Source organism: Pongo pygmaeus, chromosome 10, assembly GCF_028885625.2.
Source record: "Pongo pygmaeus isolate AG05252 chromosome 10, NHGRI_mPonPyg2-v2.0_pri, whole genome shotgun sequence".
NCBI lineage: Eukaryota > Metazoa > Chordata > Mammalia > Primates > Hominidae > Pongo > Pongo pygmaeus.
The window spans coordinates 47,618,085-47,637,061 of NC_072383.2; the positions used below are offsets into that span (position 1 = coordinate 47,618,085).

Sequence of the window (18,977 nt, forward strand, 5' to 3'; positions counted from 1 at the left end):
TGTCATCATTCTGTAACACACCAGTGTATCTTTTGAACTCAATGAATAGCTGACACTTCCTGATTTAGGCCATTCTCTAACTCCACACTTCACAAATCTAACATCTAAACATCTGACTTTTAGCTATACTAGAAGAAGCAATATGCTCTCTTAGAAGGAACTTGCAATAATGAAAGAATGGGTCTCCAATGCCAGTGAGACTGGAGTGAAACCAGCCTATTCATATAAAATTGTTGGTTAGCAATATAAATTGGCAAAAGCCTATAAGACATTTAAGAAATCAAGTTGGTAAAACATATCAAGATACATAAAAATGTTCAAGCCATTTAATTCAGTGATTCCCACTCTTGGGAATTTATCATTAAGAGAAATGCTATATTGACTACAGCATTACTTGTAATTATGAAAAATTGAAAAATAATGTTAATACCTACTAGCACATTTAAGTAAATGATAAATAAGATTATATATGAGAAAAAGTTCTCACAACATGCTAAGTGAAATAAGAATGAATTATATTTAAACTATTATTATATCTTTTTTTTTTTTTTTTTTTAGACAGAGTCTCACTCTGCCACCAGGCTGGAGTGCAGTGGCGGGATCTCAGCTCACTGCAAATTCCGCCTCCTGGGTTCCAGCAATTCTTGTGCCTCAGCCACCCTGGTAGCTGGGATTACAGGCATGCACCACCACACCCAGCTAATTTTTGTATCTTTAGTAGAGATGGGGTTTCACCATGTTGGCCAGGATGGTCTCAATCCCCTGACCTTGTGATCCGCCTCAGCCTCCCTCCCAAAGTGCTGGGACTACAGGTGTGAGCCACCACGCCCAGCCTATTATATCTATATTTAAAAACCATATATCCATATGGATAAAGAAAGGAGAACATGGAAAAGCAAAAAAAAATTACGATGGTAGAATTATACAAATTTTCCTTTAATGTCAGAATTTTCAAACAGCTCTAGCAAAGGCAGGAAGAGGCCACATGACTAAAACTAAAGAGGGAGTCAAGTCCCTGAAGAAGCACATCTTGGGCCTTACCTTTAATATCTGGTGTCTGTGGTGTTGAAAAGGCATTTGAGTTTTCAATGACATGTAGGGGGTCAATGTTCTCTTGCTCCACCATCATGAACTGACTCCAATATTCCAGGGGCAAGGAAAGCAGGCGCTCAACCACCTAAAAGCCAGCAAATCTGTTAGCAAACTTCCAAAGCTCAGGGCTTCTCAACTTTCTTTCATGTTATCACATTACACAAGTTCATACACACACACACACACGCACCTACCTACCTTGGGTTGACGCTTGATGTCCTGTAACATTGTCACTGGGTCTGGATTGGGCACAGCATGGGCCACTATTGTAGGGCCAAAGACTTTAGCCAGATTGGCAACATCCATTTTAGTATGTGGACTCTGAGCCACTCTAAGCAAAAGAATATTAAATTAGAAGTCTTGCTCCTTGCTTAAATGCAGACCAAAATATAAATTCTATAATAAAACAATTCATCCCTCATACCCCCAAAAACACTCAACCCACATTATCTTCCCCTTGGAAAAAAATTCCCTAACTCCCAGAACAAGTTTCTGCTGTACTCACCTCTGCAAGTGAATCATGAGAAAAGCTAATGTGTCCCTGTTGGCCTGGGGCAGTTCACCAACAGCTTGGTACATGGCAGCTATACTGTTGTCTTCATCTGTGATTTCTGTAATCGAAAAGAAAGCACCAAGAGGCCTAGACTTCTTTCCCTTGACAGCAGGCTTCCAAGTTATCGACCACAAAGTCTCATCTATACAGTAAGCTTCTGAAACTCCTGATTAGTTCATGACTACATCAGACTCTAGTTTCATTAACAAGCAGGATACTGGCCAACAGCTCAATATTAGAAGTCAGAACTTTTAAAAAATTGGCCTTTGCAGTTAGGGAAAGCAGTTGGCAACCAATGTGCTAGGAAGACAGGCATACAATTGCAGTGACTACAATTACCAAGAAGGTATTCATTCATAAGACATATTTAAGGGCCTACGATGTGCCAGGTACAAGTGCTGAGGATAAAGCAGAAGTAAACAAAGCCCTTACCTTATGGAACCTACATTCTATTGGTAGAGCCAGTCAAAAAGCAAATACCTATCAGGTAGAGTGATACATAAATGAAGAAAACAAGGCAGGCAAGAAGCTAGAAAGAAATGAGAGCCGTTAATCTAGACAAGGTTGTCAGGAAAGGTGTTTCTGGGGACAAGTATATGAAGAGAAATATGAAAGAAATAAAGGAGCAAACCATACAGTATCTAATGTAAGAGCATTCAGGTTGAGACAACAAATGTGAAGGCCTTAAGGTAGGGAGTAAACTTGGTATATTCTAAGAATTGAAAAAGCTCCAGTCTAACTGGAGAGGAAGGAAAGAAAGAAAGAGCACTGTACACAATAACGTAATGAGAAAGGAAGAGGACAGGCAAGGGTGACACGCATACAGTTACTCATCCACCAAACTACTTGAGCACCTACTGTTTCAGGCACTGTACTAGGCAAGAGCTAATAAAAAGAGTAAGGTGGCCAGGCATGGTGGCTCATGCCTGTAATCCCAGCACTTTGGGAGGACGAGGTGGGTGGATCACCTGAGGTCAGGAGTTTGAGACCAGCCCGGCTAAGATGGTGTAACACCATTTCTACTAAAAATATGAAAAATTAGCTGGGTGTGGTGGTGGCGCACACCTGTAATCTCAGCTATTCAGGAGGCTGAGGTTGCAGTGAGCCGATAGCGCCACTGCACTCCAGCCTGGATGACAGAAAGACTCCATCTTAAAAAAAAAAAAAAAAAAAAAAAAAAAGCTGGGGCACGGTGGCTCACGCCTGTAATCGCAGCACTTTGGGAGGCCGAGGCGGGCAAATCACAGGGTCAGGAGATCGAGACCATCCTGGCTAACATGGTGAAACCCCGGCTCTACTAAAAATACAAAAAATTAGCCGGGCGTGGTGGCACATGCCTGTAATCCTAGCTACTCAGGAGGCTGAGGCAGGATTATTGCTTGAACCTGGGAGACGGAGGTTGCAGTGAGCTGAGATCGCGCCACTGACTTCAGCCTGGGTGACAGAGTGACACTCCGTCTAAAAAATAAAAAATAAATAAAACAATAAAAAGAGTAAGAAAAACTACTGCTGTGGAGGAATTCATATTCAACTATTACATCTGCCCTTACCTGCTGCTTCCATAAAGGCTTTGTTTAGGCGAAAGGTCAGAAGAGGTTCTTTGAGGTTTCGAAGAAAGTCTTTTAGAAGGCTACAGACAGCATGGATATCATCCACTTTGCTGAGGAGGGGTACAGTTTTCACTCTGAGGAATTTCTCTTTCAGCTCTTTTACTGTGCGGTCACAGCCAGAGATCCTATACAGGCCTGTCTATTATCAAGATGACATTTTTATTTAAAAACCTCCTAATTAACACAAATAACAAATTCACCATCTCCTACAGTTGACTCTTACCTCAGTCAGACCTCTTTGCTCAATCTCATTTACACAATGCACAACAATGGAGGGGATCATTGGAGAAGTCTGGGACACAAAGTCTGCCAGCATTCCCTGGAAAAAAAAGAGCTTTAAATTATTATTTATACCATGTAGATCAACAGATGAAGACCACATGCGAAGAACCACCTCCAATCTTATTCTCAAATTGGGACATCATGTCTACTTTTACGTTCCTATTCCCAAAGCATATATTAAAAGAGACTCTCAATTATTTTTCCTACCTCCACACCAGGACTGATTTATTATCATATATACCACACTTTTTTTTTCTTTTTTTTATATATCACACTGTTATGTGAACAAGGAATAAGACCACCAGCTATAACTACCTCCTTCTCATCCACTCAAGGACAGCAGAAAACAAGCAATAATGAGGTTACAGGTATAGCCTTTAATATAAAATAATTTATTACTCTGAACAGATTTTTTTTTCTAACAGAAGAAAGCTGGAATAAGAGAAAAAAATTGTGTATACTTTCATTATTCTCAGTAAAAAAAATTATTTAACACATCTTATCACAGTTGATTATGACACAAACCTACCTGTAGGGGAGAACTCCATGGTTGTATATTAGAGTACAGAACATGTGTAAAAAAAAGTACAGGCGGCCAAGCGCGGTAGCTCACGCCTGTAATCCCAGCACTGCAGGAGGCCGAGGTGGGCGGAACACCTGAGGTCAGGAGTTTGAGACCTGCCTGACTAACATGGAGAAACCCTGTCTCTACTAAAAATACAAAATTAGCCAGGCATGGTGGCACATGCCTGTAATTCCAGCTACGAGGGAGGCTGAGGCAGGAGAATCGCTTGAACCCAGGAGGCGGAGGCTGTGGTGAGCCGAGATCGTGCCATTGCACTCCAGCCTGGGCAACAAGAACAAAACTCCCTCTCAAAAAAAAAAAAAAAAGTACAGGCATGGATAAGAACTTGTAAGATCAGGGGAAAATAACATTTGATTTGCTGAAGAGTAGGTAGGAAGATAGTCATTTTGATTCTTGCTAATGTTGCTTACATAATAATTTTTTTTTTTTTTTTTTTTTTGAGATAGGGTCTTGCTCTATTCCCCAGGCTGGAGTGCAGTGGTGTGATCACAGCTCACTGCAGTTTCAACCTCCCTACCTCAAGCAATAGTCCAACCTAGCTCCTGAGGAGCTACAAACACAGGCGCACACCACTAACCTGGCTAACTTATTTATTTATTCTTTGTAGAGATGGAGTCTTGCTTTGTTGTCCAGGCTGGTCTCAAACTCTTGGGCTCAAGTGATTTTCCTGCCTCAGCCTCCCAAAGCGCTGGGATTACAGGCATGAGCTACCACGCTCAGCAATAAATAATTTCTTAATGGATTTAATCAGTTTGGATTAAACTGGTTAAATATTTGGAAATAAGCAACTTAATCTTGATACCCTATTATGAAGTATGTCTAACATAAGAGCAAGAATAGAAGATAATTTTATCACAGATAAAATTATATGATAGCTGAGATTTGCTTCCAAGTAATTCATTGGACAGAGTCAGGAGGAGGCAACGACAGTATTGGTAAATCAAGAACAGACATAAAGGCTGGGTGCCGTGGCGCACACCTAGAATCCCAACACTTTAGGAGGCCGAGGCAGGCGGATCACTTGAGGTCAGGATTTCAAGACCAGCCTGGCCAACATGGCAAAACCCTGTCTCTACTAAAAATACAAAAAAATTAGTTGAGCATGGTGGCACATGGCTGTAGTCCCAGCAACTTGGGAGGCTGAGGCATGAGAATCACTTGAGCCCAGGAGACAGAGGCTGCAGTGAGCCAAAGTTGCAACACTGCACTCCAGCCTGGATGACAGGGAAACTCTGTCTCAAAAAAAAAGAGACATTAAAAAAAGAATGGACATGGCCAGGCGCAGTGGCTCACGCCTGTAGTCTCAGCACTTTGAGAGGCTGAGGTGGGTGGATCACTTGAGGTCAGGAGCTTGAGACCACCCTGGCCAACATGATGAAACCCCATCTCTACTAAAAAATACAACCAAAAAAAAAAATTAGCCGGGCATGGTGGTGGTACATGCCTGTAATTCCAGGTACTTGGGAGGCTGAGGCAAGAAAATCGCTTGAGCCCAGCGGGGCGGAGGTTGCAGTGAGCTGAGATCATGCCAGTGCACTCCAGCCTAGGCAATAGAGCTAAAAAAAAAAAAAAAAAAAAATGGACACAAGTTAGTAATCATGGAAGTTAAGTGATAAGAACCAGGGGTTAGTTATACTAATTTCTCTAGTTTTATACATGTCTGAAATTTTTCAAAATGGGATGAAGGGGAGGAAGGAAGGAAGAAAGAAGAGGAAAGGAGAAGCAGGGAAGAGCAAGAAGGAAAAAGGGGTGGGGAAAGAAGTTTGGTTTAGAAAGGTATTAGACAGACAAACCCAAACAGGACTCTTCTACAAGTAAATATCTTACAATTCTATTCATTATTTGTGGAAAGAAATATATTTGAGATGATTAATTTTAGAACAAAAACTGACACTAAGCCTCTGAAAGGCGAATAAAGAGGCCATAAAACAATGACGGCTTGCATAAGTCATACCTCTCCAATCTTGACAGGTGTTCCTATCAGGGTAGGAATGCAGGGAAGGGGACAGCGGTCCCGACATTCTGGATGAGAGACCACACGACAGTCTCGACACTTCAGAGATAATTTGCCAAATTTTATCCGCTTTCCACATGGAACACAGGATTCAGGTTTAATAACCTGGAATAAAACAGGGCAGGAGGAACAGAGTGATATGAATTAGAAAATTATCATCATAATCAACTAACTTTTTTTTTTTTTGAGACCTAATCTCTCTGTTGCATGGCCTGGAGTCAGTGGTGTGATTTCAGCTCACTGCAACCTCTGCCTCCCAGGTTCAAGCGATTCTCCTGCCTCAGCCTCCTGAGTAACTGGGATTACAGGTGCCCACCACTACGCCCAGCTAATTTTTCATATTTTTAGTAGAGACAGGGTTTCACCATGTTGGCCAGGCTGGTCTCGAACTCCTGACCTTGTGATTCACCCACCTCGGCCTCCCAAAGTGCTGGGATTACAGGCGTGAGCCACTGGGCCTGACCTTTTTTTGTCTTTTTTTGAGACAGAGTTTCGCTCTTGTTGCCCAGGCTGGAGTGCAATGGCGTGGTAGAGGTTGGCTCACTGCAACCTCCACCTCCCGGGTTCAAGCGATTCTCCTGCCTCAGCCTCTCAAGTAGCTGGGATTACAGGCATGCACCACCACGACCGGCTAATTTTTATATTGTTAGTAGAGACGGGGTTTCTCCATGTTGGTCAGGCTGGTCTCCAAGTCCCGACCTCAGGTGATCTGCCTACCTCAGTCTCCCTAAGTGCTGGGATTACAGGCGTGAGCCACTGTGCCCAGCCATAATCAACTAACATTTATTGAGCACGTAGCATGTGCCAAAAAATTTTCTAAGCCCTTTAGACATATTTACATATGTAATTCTCACAGTAATCCCGTAAGATAGGTTTTTTTCTTCATTTTAAGATGAGGAAACAGAAGCAAAGAGAGTTTAAGTAACTTGTTTAAGGTCATCCCACTGGAAGGCAGCAGTGTGCGATAGTGGAAAGAACTTGTTTACAAAAAGCAGAAAACTTGGATGTTGGCAGGGGATGGTGGCTCACGCCTGTAATCCCAGCACTTTGGGAGGCTGAGGCGGGAGGATCACCTGAGGTCAGTAGTTTGAGACCAGCCTGGCCAACATGGTGAAACCCCATCTCTACTAAAAGTACAAAAATTGGCCGGGCATAGTGGTGGGCACCTGTAATCCCAGCTACTCGGGAGGCTGAGGCAGGAGGATCGCTTGAACCCGGGAGGCAGAGTTTGCAGTGAGCCGAAATCGCACCACTGCACTCCAGCCTGGGCAACAGAGTGAGACTCCGTCTCAAAAAAAAAAAAAAAAAAAAAAAAAAGAAAAAAGAAAACCCGGAGGTGAAATCTGTCACTTACTATCATGTGGCTCAAAAATGTCAATTAACTCCTCTAAGCCTCAGTTAATTTGCTTGGATTTTTATAAGGAAATAAAATGGTACAAAAGCAAAACATTTTGAAAATCTCAGGTGATATATTCAAGAAAAAATGTAAACATGTGTCACTAAAAAGTACTAACAATGGGCCAGGCATGGTAGCTCATGCCTGTAATCCCAGGACTTTGGGAGCTGAGGCAGGGGGAGCATTTGAGCCCAGGAGTTCGGGACCAGCCTGGGCAACATAGCAAGACCAAGTCTCTACAACAAAATTTAAAAATTAGCCAGGCTTGGTGGCACACATCTGTATCCCTACTACTCAGGAGGCTGAGGCAGGAGGATTGCTTGAGACTGGGAGGTTAAGGCTACAGTGAGCTATGATCACACCACTGCACTCCAGCCTGGGTGACAGAGTAAGACTGTCTCAAAAAAAAAAAAAACTAACAATTGCTTCAGAAAAGTTGGTCTCTTTAATTTAGTATTATTCACAGAATGGAAAGAAACTTACCTCTGTAACCAACAGTTACTTCTGGAGAGTAAAATTGGAATGAGGAAGGAAATTTGACATTTAACTTTATAACACTGAAGTATTTAACTTTATTCCTGGTATTTATTACTTTCACAATTAAAAAATTAAAACACAAACAGCAATCACAGATTTACCGTCTTAGAAACAAAGTCATGCAGGCGCATCCCTCCATTACTCTGTGGTGTGCCCACACTGTCTGTCTCCGTTCTTGGCTCCAGCTGCCTGCTGTTCAGGGTGGAGTCACTGTTCCAAGGTTGTAAAGTACCTAGAAAACAAGCAACTTTTAAGCTTTGTGTCTTAAGTATTTTGCTCCTTCTAAATTTTAGCTCCAATTTTAACTGGGAGATAAACAGTAATCTGTTATCATAGCCAAAAGTGAGTACTAATGGCTACGTAAAAAAATAGTTTCAAGAAAAACTAAAGTTATGCAAGTGGGCTAGCAATTCAAAGGTAAAGCATGACACAAGCAGTTCTCTGGTCCTCGGTATGCAGCAGTAAGAAACTACCCAATACATCCAATCCCTGCCCCAGGAGGGTTCTAAGAAACCAACTCTCCAAAATTTTACTAGTTGTTTTACACAGGCCAGTTTAGTCACAAATTCAATGGACCTGTTTTCCTTCGGCTCCTGGTCCAATACGGCACAGTCTCAATAGTGGACACAGCTTCGATGGGCCCGCCATCATTGGGAACAGTCACTGTAGTTTTTGCAACTATGGATTCATTCCCCTGCAACAAAAGCAGTAATGAGGAAACACAAACAAAGAATCTAACTTACCCTCCACTATAGGGTATTTTGGAGCAGGTAAAAAAATTCCTTAGTCTTAGTCAAGACTTAAGACCCCAGTCTGAAACTTTTTTTTTTTTGAGACAAAGTTTTTCACTCTACCACCCAGGCTGTAGTACAGTGGCATGATCTCGGCTCACTGCAACCTCCGCCTCCCAGGTTCAAGGGATTCTCCTGCCTCAGCCTCCTGAGTAGCTGGGATTACAAGCGTGTGCCACCACACCTGACTGATTTTTTTTTTTTTTTTTTTTGAGACGGAGTCTCGCTCTGTCGCCCAGGCTGGAGTACAGTGGCCCAATATCGGCTGACTGCAAGCTCCACCTCCCGGGTTCACGCCATTCTCCTGCCTCAGCCTCCCAAGTAGCTGGGACTGCAGGCATCCGCCACCACGCCCAGCTAAGTTTTTGTATTTTTAGTAGAGATGGGGTTTCACTGTGTTAGCCAGGATGGTCTCAATCTCCTGACCTCGTGATTCACCTGCCTCGGCCTCCCAAAGTGCTAGGATTACAGGCATGAGCCACTGCGCCTGGCCGACTGATTTTTGTATTTTTAGTAGAGACGAGATTTCGCCATGTTGACCAGGCTGGTCTTGAACTCCTGACCTCAGGTGATCATCCACTCGCCTAGGCCTCCAGAAGTGCAGGGATTACAGGCGTGAGCTACCGCGCCCGACCTGAAACATTCTTATGTTGAAATCTCATGTTTGGCTGGGTGCAGTGGCTCATGCCTTCAATCCCAGCATTTTGGGAGGCCAAGGTGGAAAGATCACTTGAGCCCAGCAGTTCGAGATCATCCTGCGCAGCAAGGAGAGACTCCCCCTCTACTTTAAAAAGTAAAAATAAAGAAATCTCATACTTAAGAAGGTAAACATAGGTCATGGGGGTATATATTCAAGCAACTAAGACTCACTCCGACAGTTGTTTACTTAATCAGAGTAATTCCATTCATATGGATAAGGATCCTACTGCATAGAAAAACTTTAACCAAAGGCCAGGCACGGAGGCTCACGCCTGTAATCCCAGCACTTTGGGAGGCCGAGGCGGGCGGATCACCTGGTCAGGAGTTCGAGACCAGCCTGACCAATATGATGAAACCCTGTCTCTACTAAAAATACAAAAATTAGCCAGGCGTAGTGGCATGCGCCTGTAATCCCAGCTATTTGGGAGGCTGAGACAAGAGAATCACTTGAATCTGGGAGGCAGAGGTTACATACAGTGAGCCAAGATGGTGCCATTGCACTCCAGCCTGGGCAACAAGAACAAAACTCTGTCTCAAAAAACAAACAAAAACTTTAACCAAACATCATCTCTCTCAAAACAATGCTGCAATGCTGACTCAGAGGAGTTTTAATGCTTGGGGCCAGTAATCTCTGTTACCTTGGCCTGACTATTCTTACCTGGTCTACTGTGGAGCCAATGGAACGAGTTTTCTTTACAGGTCCAGGGGGACCATCAACAAACTGTCGGCTAGTAGAGCGCTAGAAAGGAGACAAAGACCCCTAACTTTAGTGCCAAGCAGATCTGAAGCACGGAAGATAAAATTATTCCATCAGACAACTTGGATACAGGTCCTGGGGATTAGGGCTACAGTAAATAACAAACAATGTGTTCTCTCTCTCTCTCTCTCTTTGCCTATTTCCACATGAAGAATAAGCTGTTTCAAAAGAATATGTTGTACAAAAATGCTCTCAGTGCCCTAGAAAAAATGAGCAAGCTGTGGAGAAATTTAGATGACACCACCAGAAAAAGTACAGCTGTAATCCTAACTAAGGACATGAAGTCTTGGAAACATTAAGTACCCTAAACAAGCATACACAGATAGATCTCTATATATCCCATTATATGAAGCTTATATTAGAGCACAAAAGTTCCGTATAAAAATTCATATGACAATTCAAAACAAACTTAAGTTTATCCTTTTCCACTGTATGAATGAATTGAAATGCAGCCTAAACAGTGAAATGGACAGGATCCTGTCCTAAGTTACTACTTCAAAGAGTACCAGTACTGGTTGGGAGCAGTGGCTCAAGCCTGTAATCCCAGCACTTTGGGAGGCCGAGGCAGGTGGATCACCTGAGGTCAGGAGTTCCAGACCAGCCTGGCCAACATGGTGAAACCCCATTTCTACTAAAAATACAAGAATTAGCCAGGCGTGGTGGCAGGCACCTGTATCGCAGCTGCTTGGGAGGCCGATGCAGGAGAATTGCTTGAACCCAGGAGGCGGAGGTTGCAGTCAGCCGAGATCGCGCCATTGCCCTCCAGCCTGGGAAACGAGCAAAACTCTGTCTCAAGAAAAAAAAAAAAAAAAAGAATATCAATACTGTTCCCACAGCATGAATTCATTTGTAGTATGTGCTTAACAATGGCTAGAGCAACATATCAGGAATGCAATATCACGGCAAAATTTCCAAAAATATTATTACTTTATTTTAAAAAAAGACTAAACAAACCATACATACCCTCTTTTCCCTCTTCTTCAGTTTGAAAGTCTTCACCAAAGAAGAGTCCCAATCCTATTGACAATTACACTGTATTAATTTCTTTTTTTGGTTAGGCCATCCCTAAACCCTGTGCAAATAAATTTACAGAGAACTTTAAAAGCTTCTTCAGTCAGGCTACCTAATGTACAATTCAGGGAGGGTTAGAGAAGGGAAGGTCTCAAGTGTTGTAGCTATAGAGCTATAGTAAGTTAATGTGTGCTTTCTTTCAAAAATTGAAGCTATTATAATAAAATCAGGAATCAACAAAAGGTTAAAGAGGCAACAAAAGGTTAAAGAATCAAATTCTGCCGTGAGTATTTCCAGTGGCTGATCCTTTATTTCTCATTATTTTTGTAATTAGTTTTAGAACTCACAGAATGTTAGGCACTATACTGATCGTATTATATGTGATTCTTGCCCCCAAGGGATTGCCACTGTCTAATCAGATGCTCTGCATAATACTGCCACTTCACAAGTTCTACAGTTGCCGGGCGCGGTGGCTCACGCCTCTAATCCCAGCACTTTGAGAGGCCAAGGTGGGCGGATCACGAGGCAGGAGATCGAGACCATCCTGACTAACAGGGTGAAACCCCGTCTCTACTAAAAAAATACAAAAAAATTAGCCAGGCGTGGTGGCGGGCGCCTGCAGTCCCAGCTACTCAGGAGGCTGAGGCAGGAGAATGGCATAAACCCGGGAGGCGGGGCTTGCAGTGAGCTGAGATTACGCCACTGCACTCCAGACTGGGTGACAGTGAGACTCTGTCTCAAAAAAAAAAAAAAAAAAGTTCTACAGTTTAGGAACTTAGGCCCTAAAACGTGTTCACCACTGTAGAACTATTTGTCTTTTATTGTGGTCTCATTTCAATTCACCTAACTATTTGCATTCATTTTAGTAGTTACCTGTGATTTCCTCACTCCTGATCATCCCTGAAAACAGTATCTAGAAACAGTGGTATACAGCAAATAATAGCTTAGCTAAATAAATTTAACTTCCCCAAGTCATGGTCCAGTAATTTAGTTACTGGTTGTCTGATTCAGCTTCAGTTACAACAAATATTGTATCATAGGTCTAGCTCAAAAATCAACTGATAATATGATTTAGTTTTATTATATATTCCAGACCTCCACTGTATCATTCCCTATTTGAAAAAGGTGATGCCTAATATTTTTATCTACAAAATGGTCATATTTTCCCCGGTCAAACACTGAATCTGAACAGAGAACTCCTAGCCATGTAACAAGTAGTTGTCACTTGTTTTGCTATACCAGAAAACCAGTCACCAAAAACTTCCTGATTTGTTTTGTTTGCTAGTTTTCAGCTAGCAACAGCAAAGATGCACAAATCAATGAACTATATCAAAGACTGTATCAGGAGATGACCTTTTATGCAGAAGCATCACTGTAAGTTAAAAGAAGTGTACCGCCCCATAAAAGCAGGGCAACAAATAGTTTAACATATTAACCATTGTTGATGAAAGCATTATATAGTGCCTAGAAACTCTAATCACACTTTTCTGGCTGAAATCCCAGGACCTTGGTTTCGTTCTAATTGTGAAGTATGACTATGCTTTCCCCAAGAACCAAACTAATTCAGAAATAAGGCACAAGTCTATTTAAGAGCAGCAAATAAACCCTGACGACATACAGTCTTGCTAATATTTTTATTATTAGCTGGGGCTTTAATAAGTCAAAATATAATCAATTAGTACATGTGACACACAGAGATCTATTAAATGAACTCAACTTATGCCAAATTCTGAATTCTATATTCTCACTTCAGAAACTAATACATAAGCCAGTCTCTTATAGCTCATGTGGATTTATATTTTAAATTGCTAGCTCAGAATCTATAACACATCAACTAATAAAATAGTAATATAGCATGTTCAGAAGAGAAGACAGGAGAGATATTCCTGAGGAAGCAGAGGTAAGAAAAGTAGTAATTCTCAGAGATCAAATGTTTATTACCAGTGATTCATCAGTCTTGTCAAAGCTGATATCTGATAAAATGGAACCAGATTCATCAATGGTTGATAGTCTAGATCAGTGAAACAATACAATGTTAGACATAGTAGACTGTGGAATGTAAAATTCACCAACATTCAGAACAAGTCCTACTGGTCAGGTAACATCAGTTAATTTCATAGCAAAATCTTCACTATAGAGACAACTACAATCTCAAACCCTGTGGTAGGCTACTTTGTATGGTTTCCATGGAGGAGTGTGTGTGCATGAGTACAGGTGCACACAGTTGCTTTTTCAGCAAAGACCTTATAACGGCAGTTGAAAGTTAGTCAGGGTTGTGGGTACTATTCTCTACCGAGTCTGTATTACAGGCTACTCAAAATTCACAAAATCAAGGGAATTAAGTTTAATTTGATCCCAACTGTGCTGGTTTCTACAAACAAGAGTATTACCCAACACTGACTTTTTAAGAAATTAAGCCTGTACATCTTCTTAGTTATAAAGATTCCCCATAAAACAACCAGGCAACAAAACAAATAGCTGACCTTTCCCTACATATTGTACTGGGGATGTTAAATTCAAAGCCTGGTTGAGACTATTTTAAACAGTGGTGCAGTGGAACCAAAATTATTGTCTGGTCTTGGCTCACAGAGGCCTTTCTAAACCAGAAGAGCTGTAAGAACTCTCTGGAGAGTAAACACTGAAAGTATTGCTGAAATGCCACTTTCACCTTTGGGTTTCTTAGCAATGCGCAGGATTAGTTATTAATGTGCAATTTAGCACCAACATCAAAATTTTATCCATGGTGAAACAACATCCTTAGGAAAGATTTAAAAATAAAATAAAATAAACAGGGGCATCCCTGTGCCTTTATTCCCCACCTACTCTTCCCCGCAAAATCTTTTTCTGCTTTTTTCAGCACACATTCTAGAAGAAGTATATTTAAGAATTCAGATAACAAGAATATCTGACAGCTGTGTTGCTTGTGATCGGATAACAACAGATGCAGTTCCTCCACCTTTTGTTCCCAGCATTGCTGCTGGATGGTTGGCCTCTGTTGAGAAAAGCCAGAGCTGATTTTTGCTCCTCGCTTAGTTGAATGCTGCCAGATGTGTCACACATGAGCATCTCTCGAATCAGCTGAATCTGTCGTTCCTACAGACCAAAGCAGAGTAAAACATCATAACTAGCCAGGGGAGAAAACTTCACCTCAAATTTATGGGACAGGCAGACCAGAAGACATTAAAATACAGCATTATGCAAATGGGCCTTCAGGAAGGCTGCTACACCAATAGCATATTAATTCACATCAAACCCAGATTATGTCTCTGATTTCTGACTGGTAAAATGAACTACATCTAGAACAGCAAAGTTTCTGCTACAAGACTTTTGGATTAACCTGCTAATCCAAGAGGAGAATAATGCAAAATGAGAGTCCCAAAATAGATTTCACATAGCAAAAACACTTTAGTGTCATTTTATCAGGACAAATATTGGCTACTACGGATCAAAGCAGCCACCCACATCTCTAAGTAGTGGAGCAAAATGCATTAAAATGGATACAAAGCTATAATGCACTAGAACCAGACAATTTGAGTTTACTGAGGCATCTAACACTGTATATACCAAGATGGATTAGTCCCTCCCAGTAAAGGCTTTCCTTTGCACTATGACCCATCCTGGCACATCAAAATGATAGTGTTCTGTGTCAGTCACATTGCTCAACTGGTTGAATACATCTAGCCTTTTACCCTGAATTAGAGAGTGGTGATGAAAAGAAGAGTCACAGTTGTCTTGCCTGTATGTATGACAAAGTACCAGCTACTCATGTAAGGATGGATATTCCGGGTAGCACTTAAACAATGAAGGATGGCCAATATCTTGTAACAGATCAAATACGTTAGGATCTCCCTCCCTCCCTTTTCCTCTAATTCTTTAAGTTCTCATTTGAAATCTGTCTGTTAAGTAATAGTTTCAAGTCTAAATGACAAAAACATTTAAATTTCAAATGACGAAGAACAAGATTCCTAGTCTGCAATTTCAGCTCTAATCATGGGCAAGTTAGTTGTTAAAGAACAGGTCACTTTCAGTTCTTTAATGTGGAAGAAGAAACTAGGTATATTTGGCAAGTGGAAACTGTCAGACAATGCTTTCCTCCTCCCGCATCATCACTGTTCTAGCATGGAAAACAATACACACCAGCTTTTCGCAGTCAGCCTCCGCTCTCTGTCTCCTTTTGATCTCTACATCCACCTGATTACGTGCATGCTTCAGCTTAACATCCAGAGCACTTCGCTCAGTCTCTGCTTTCATCAAAAGATCCTTGTATTTCCCCAGCTCATGGTCAGTCCTCTGCCACTTTTTACGGAAATCCTCAAAGTCCTTCGCCAACTGGATAAATTCTGAGGAAAGGGGGAATCTTTAATAATTCAAGCACCAAACAGAGTATAACTGCTCTAATAAATGAGTCCTACAGTTAGCTTTATTTGAAATTCATAATTAAGGAACCAGCTGAACTATGGGCAAATCCAGCTGAAAATAACTAGGAGCAGATCCTGGATATGTTTGTCACTCCGATGAGAACTTTGTGGATAGCAATTCCTATTTCAATAGGCCACTTACTTTTGGCTTAGCCAGTGGCATCTGCTATGGAATATGTAACTCATTAGTCACCTGGCTCCAGATGTAACACTAACACTGAAAGCTCCTGAACAGAAGGCAATCAAAGGGGGATACCTTTGGGGCAGCTGTCACGCACCAGGACAGTTACAGCTATAAAACAAAAACAGCTTCCTTTACAGTCACGCATTGCTGCACCAGAGAGATGTTAAACAGCAAATTCAAATGTAACTGCTGTAATATGCTCCAGTAGATGTAGATTAATATTACAGATGTCTAGACCTACAATTCCATTTAGCTATATAATTATACAAATATTGATTTGAAAGTAAAAAGCCAATTTGCTTTTGCTGTTTAACACTGCCCTGAAGGGTATGTAAACATTCCAGTTGAAAAAAAAAAACAACAGGAAGAGAAGATCAAACTAGCTTTTGGAACATCCCTGATAGCAGAATGTGAAGTCTCTTCAAATGTCTGCAAAGAGAGCATCACTTCCAAGGCAGCATCTCAAAGGAAGAAGACAACCCTGTTGGCATTCATTCTTATCTCCTGCTATTGGCAAAGCTGTTCTTCTGCAATGTATTTGCAAAAGTGCCTTACAATTTTCTAGTTAACCTGCATCTATCTCTAAGGATCACTCTCCACCAACATCAAGGAAGAAGGTCTCAAGGTGTACATCTGCTGCTGGTCAAACTAACCCAGTTTACAACTGAAAGTAGGCCAAATTCACACACAGCTAGCAGATTCTTAGGTAGTAAGGGCACTTTTCCCCTATGAATTTAACCTAAAAGCATAGAAACAATACATAGTCCTTTTCAAACAATTTTAATCATTTGACCAAATATCAAACTTACAAATTAGGATACCAATTTGTTCCAGAGAAACCAAATCATAAGGAAACTTTAGTTTTTAGCAAACCACAAATTTCAGCAAAATAGGTTATTATGACCTAGTTATCTTAAACAATGCAAATATCAACAATTAAAAAAATTACAATTCAAATAGTTTTAAGAAATAATATGCTGGGTTAGTTAGCCTGGAACATACTACTTTTTTGTGGGTTTTTTTTTTAGCTTAAAGAAAAAAAATATATGTTTGCAAACTAAATACCGTACGCATACATACTCAAAATATTTACCAAACTGAAAAACAATTTTGAGAATAAAAAGATTTTCATCTGACCTGATTTTGCTGGTTTGTTTGTTCTTTAGGATACTCCTTTTATTAAATTACTGCTTCAGCTTAGTTTAAGTCAGACCCAAAGCAAAACATTTACATACCTGATTAATATATTACTTTTTGTGTGTGCAGGTGAGAAATGTGGGGGAAAAAAAAAAGGTATTACTTTTTTTTTTGAGACAGAGTTTCACTCTTGTTGCCCAGGCACAAGTGCAATGGCACAATCTTGGCTCACTGCAATCTCCGCCTCCCAGGTTCAAGCAATTCTCCTGCCTCAGCCTCCTGAGTAGCTGGGATTACAGGTGTGCGTCACCATGCCCAGTTAATTTTTGTATTTGTAGTAGAGATGGGGTTTCACCACATTGGCCAGGCTGGTCTCAAACTCCCAACCTCAGGTGATCCACCAGCCTTGGCCTCCAGAAGTGCTAGGATTATAGGCGTAAGCAACCACGCCTGGCCAAAAGATACTATTTTTATGTACAATTCTGCTATGAGCAAAGTTTACTAGGATTGGGTCAGAAGGCATTTTGGGCCATAGATCAGAAACAATTTTGATGTTGAAGACCAATAATCATGGCACTGTTTTGGTCAGTTGGTGAATCACAATTCAGCTTGGTACTAGCCTGTCATGAAGTGCACATTAAAAGCTTTATAAAATTCAGGCCGGGCACGGCGGCTCACGCCTGTAATCCCAGCACTTTGGGAGGCTGTGGTGGGTGGATCACTTGAGGTCAGTAGTACAAGACCAGCCTGGCCAACATGGCGAAACCCTGTCTCTACTAACACAAAAATTAGCTGGGTGTGGTGGTGTGCGCCTGTAATCCCAGCTACTCGAGGAGGCAGAGGTTGCAGTGAGCTGAGATCGTGCCACTGCACTCCAGCCTGGGCAACAGAGTGAGATGCTGTCTCAAAAAAAAAAAAAAAAAAAAAAAAAATTTATAAAATTCAAATTACAGTACCTCTTTTAAAAAGTTACATACACCCTAAACTATGAAGTGCACCTATCAAAAAGGAGGAAAGAGAAGGGAAATTTCCTCAAAACAAATTGAGGGTGATCTTTGATTTATTTAAAATTTAAAAATCAGGATTTGGTTCATAGCTCAGCAAGCAGATTTAAGTGGGTCCAGAAATCCTGATTTTTTTTTCCCGTTTACTCCCCGAGGCCTTTGAACAGGCTCTTCCATTTGCCTTCCCTACTACCCTCTCTAAGCTTCTTAAAGACAAAGACCCTATGTCTCCTTTGCTCTTTTATCTCCAGTGTTGTAACCTGCCTAGCACACAGTAGACACTTGAAATAATCTGTTGAACAAATGAATGAATGAAAAGCCGCTGTTCAAATTAAATTTACCAGCATCCAAGACCACCTTACCAGTTTAATCAAACTTACCTCCCACCACTATGCAATAAATACCCCTCTAGCTAAACCCGTCTGTCCCTGCCCCCAGAACAGAGGCATTCCTGCCTTCTCACTTGTGACCAAGCTATGCACTCCAAATGGAATGCCCTACCTACTCTTCTTTACATACCCATTTACCAAGTCCCATCTGGTCTGTGAATCTTCTCCTAATCAGTTTGCTACACATTAAATTTTTCTAGATTACCCAAAAGCATATATTTTGATACTTGTACTATCTTCTGTTTCATGAGAAAAAAATCCTGTCTCTGAAACTAAAATACCATAATCTTCTTGAAGACAGGCAATATGTCATATATACTTCAGTATTTCCTACTATGCATAGTGTAGCACAAACCTAGTATGTCACTGGCACACAATAGGCACCTGATAAATGTTAAATTATACTTATTCCTAATTTATACACCAATGATTTTTTTTAAAAAAGCTCAGGCAGCTTATGACAAACTAAAAATAGAACATAAAAACTGTGTGGACTGGAGAAAACAAGACAATAAAA

The 18,977-nt window shown here is 41.1% G+C and overlaps 1 protein-coding gene across 7 annotated transcripts in view; it reads right to left on the reverse strand.

Moving 5' to 3' along the window:
• The window catches only part of RACGAP1 (Rac GTPase activating protein 1), a 35,463-nt gene that overhangs the window by 1,764 nt on the left and 14,722 nt on the right, over window positions 1–18,977 (reverse strand). For 6 of the 7 annotated variants that reach the window (XM_054445561.2, XM_054445557.2, XM_054445558.2 and 3 more), the window contains 13 exons: window positions 15,466–15,668; window positions 14,285–14,421; window positions 13,270–13,339; window positions 11,281–11,334; window positions 10,219–10,299; window positions 8,647–8,764; window positions 8,172–8,302; window positions 6,078–6,242; window positions 3,479–3,574; window positions 3,196–3,394; window positions 1,598–1,703; window positions 1,291–1,423; window positions 1,042–1,177 (listed from right to left, as the gene is read on the reverse strand). In XM_054445561.2, coding sequence (XP_054301536.1) covers window positions 1,042–1,177; window positions 1,291–1,423; window positions 1,598–1,703; window positions 3,196–3,394; window positions 3,479–3,574; window positions 6,078–6,242; window positions 8,172–8,302; window positions 8,647–8,764; window positions 10,219–10,299; window positions 11,281–11,334; window positions 13,270–13,339; window positions 14,285–14,421; window positions 15,466–15,668 — 1,629 coding nt within the window. The remainder of the gene's footprint in view (window positions 1–1,041; window positions 1,178–1,290; window positions 1,424–1,597; window positions 1,704–3,195; window positions 3,395–3,478; window positions 3,575–6,077; window positions 6,243–8,171; window positions 8,303–8,646; window positions 8,765–10,218; window positions 10,300–11,280; window positions 11,335–13,269; window positions 13,340–14,284; window positions 14,422–15,465; window positions 15,669–18,977) is intronic. The other variant, XM_063672738.1, reaches the window with a different exon arrangement.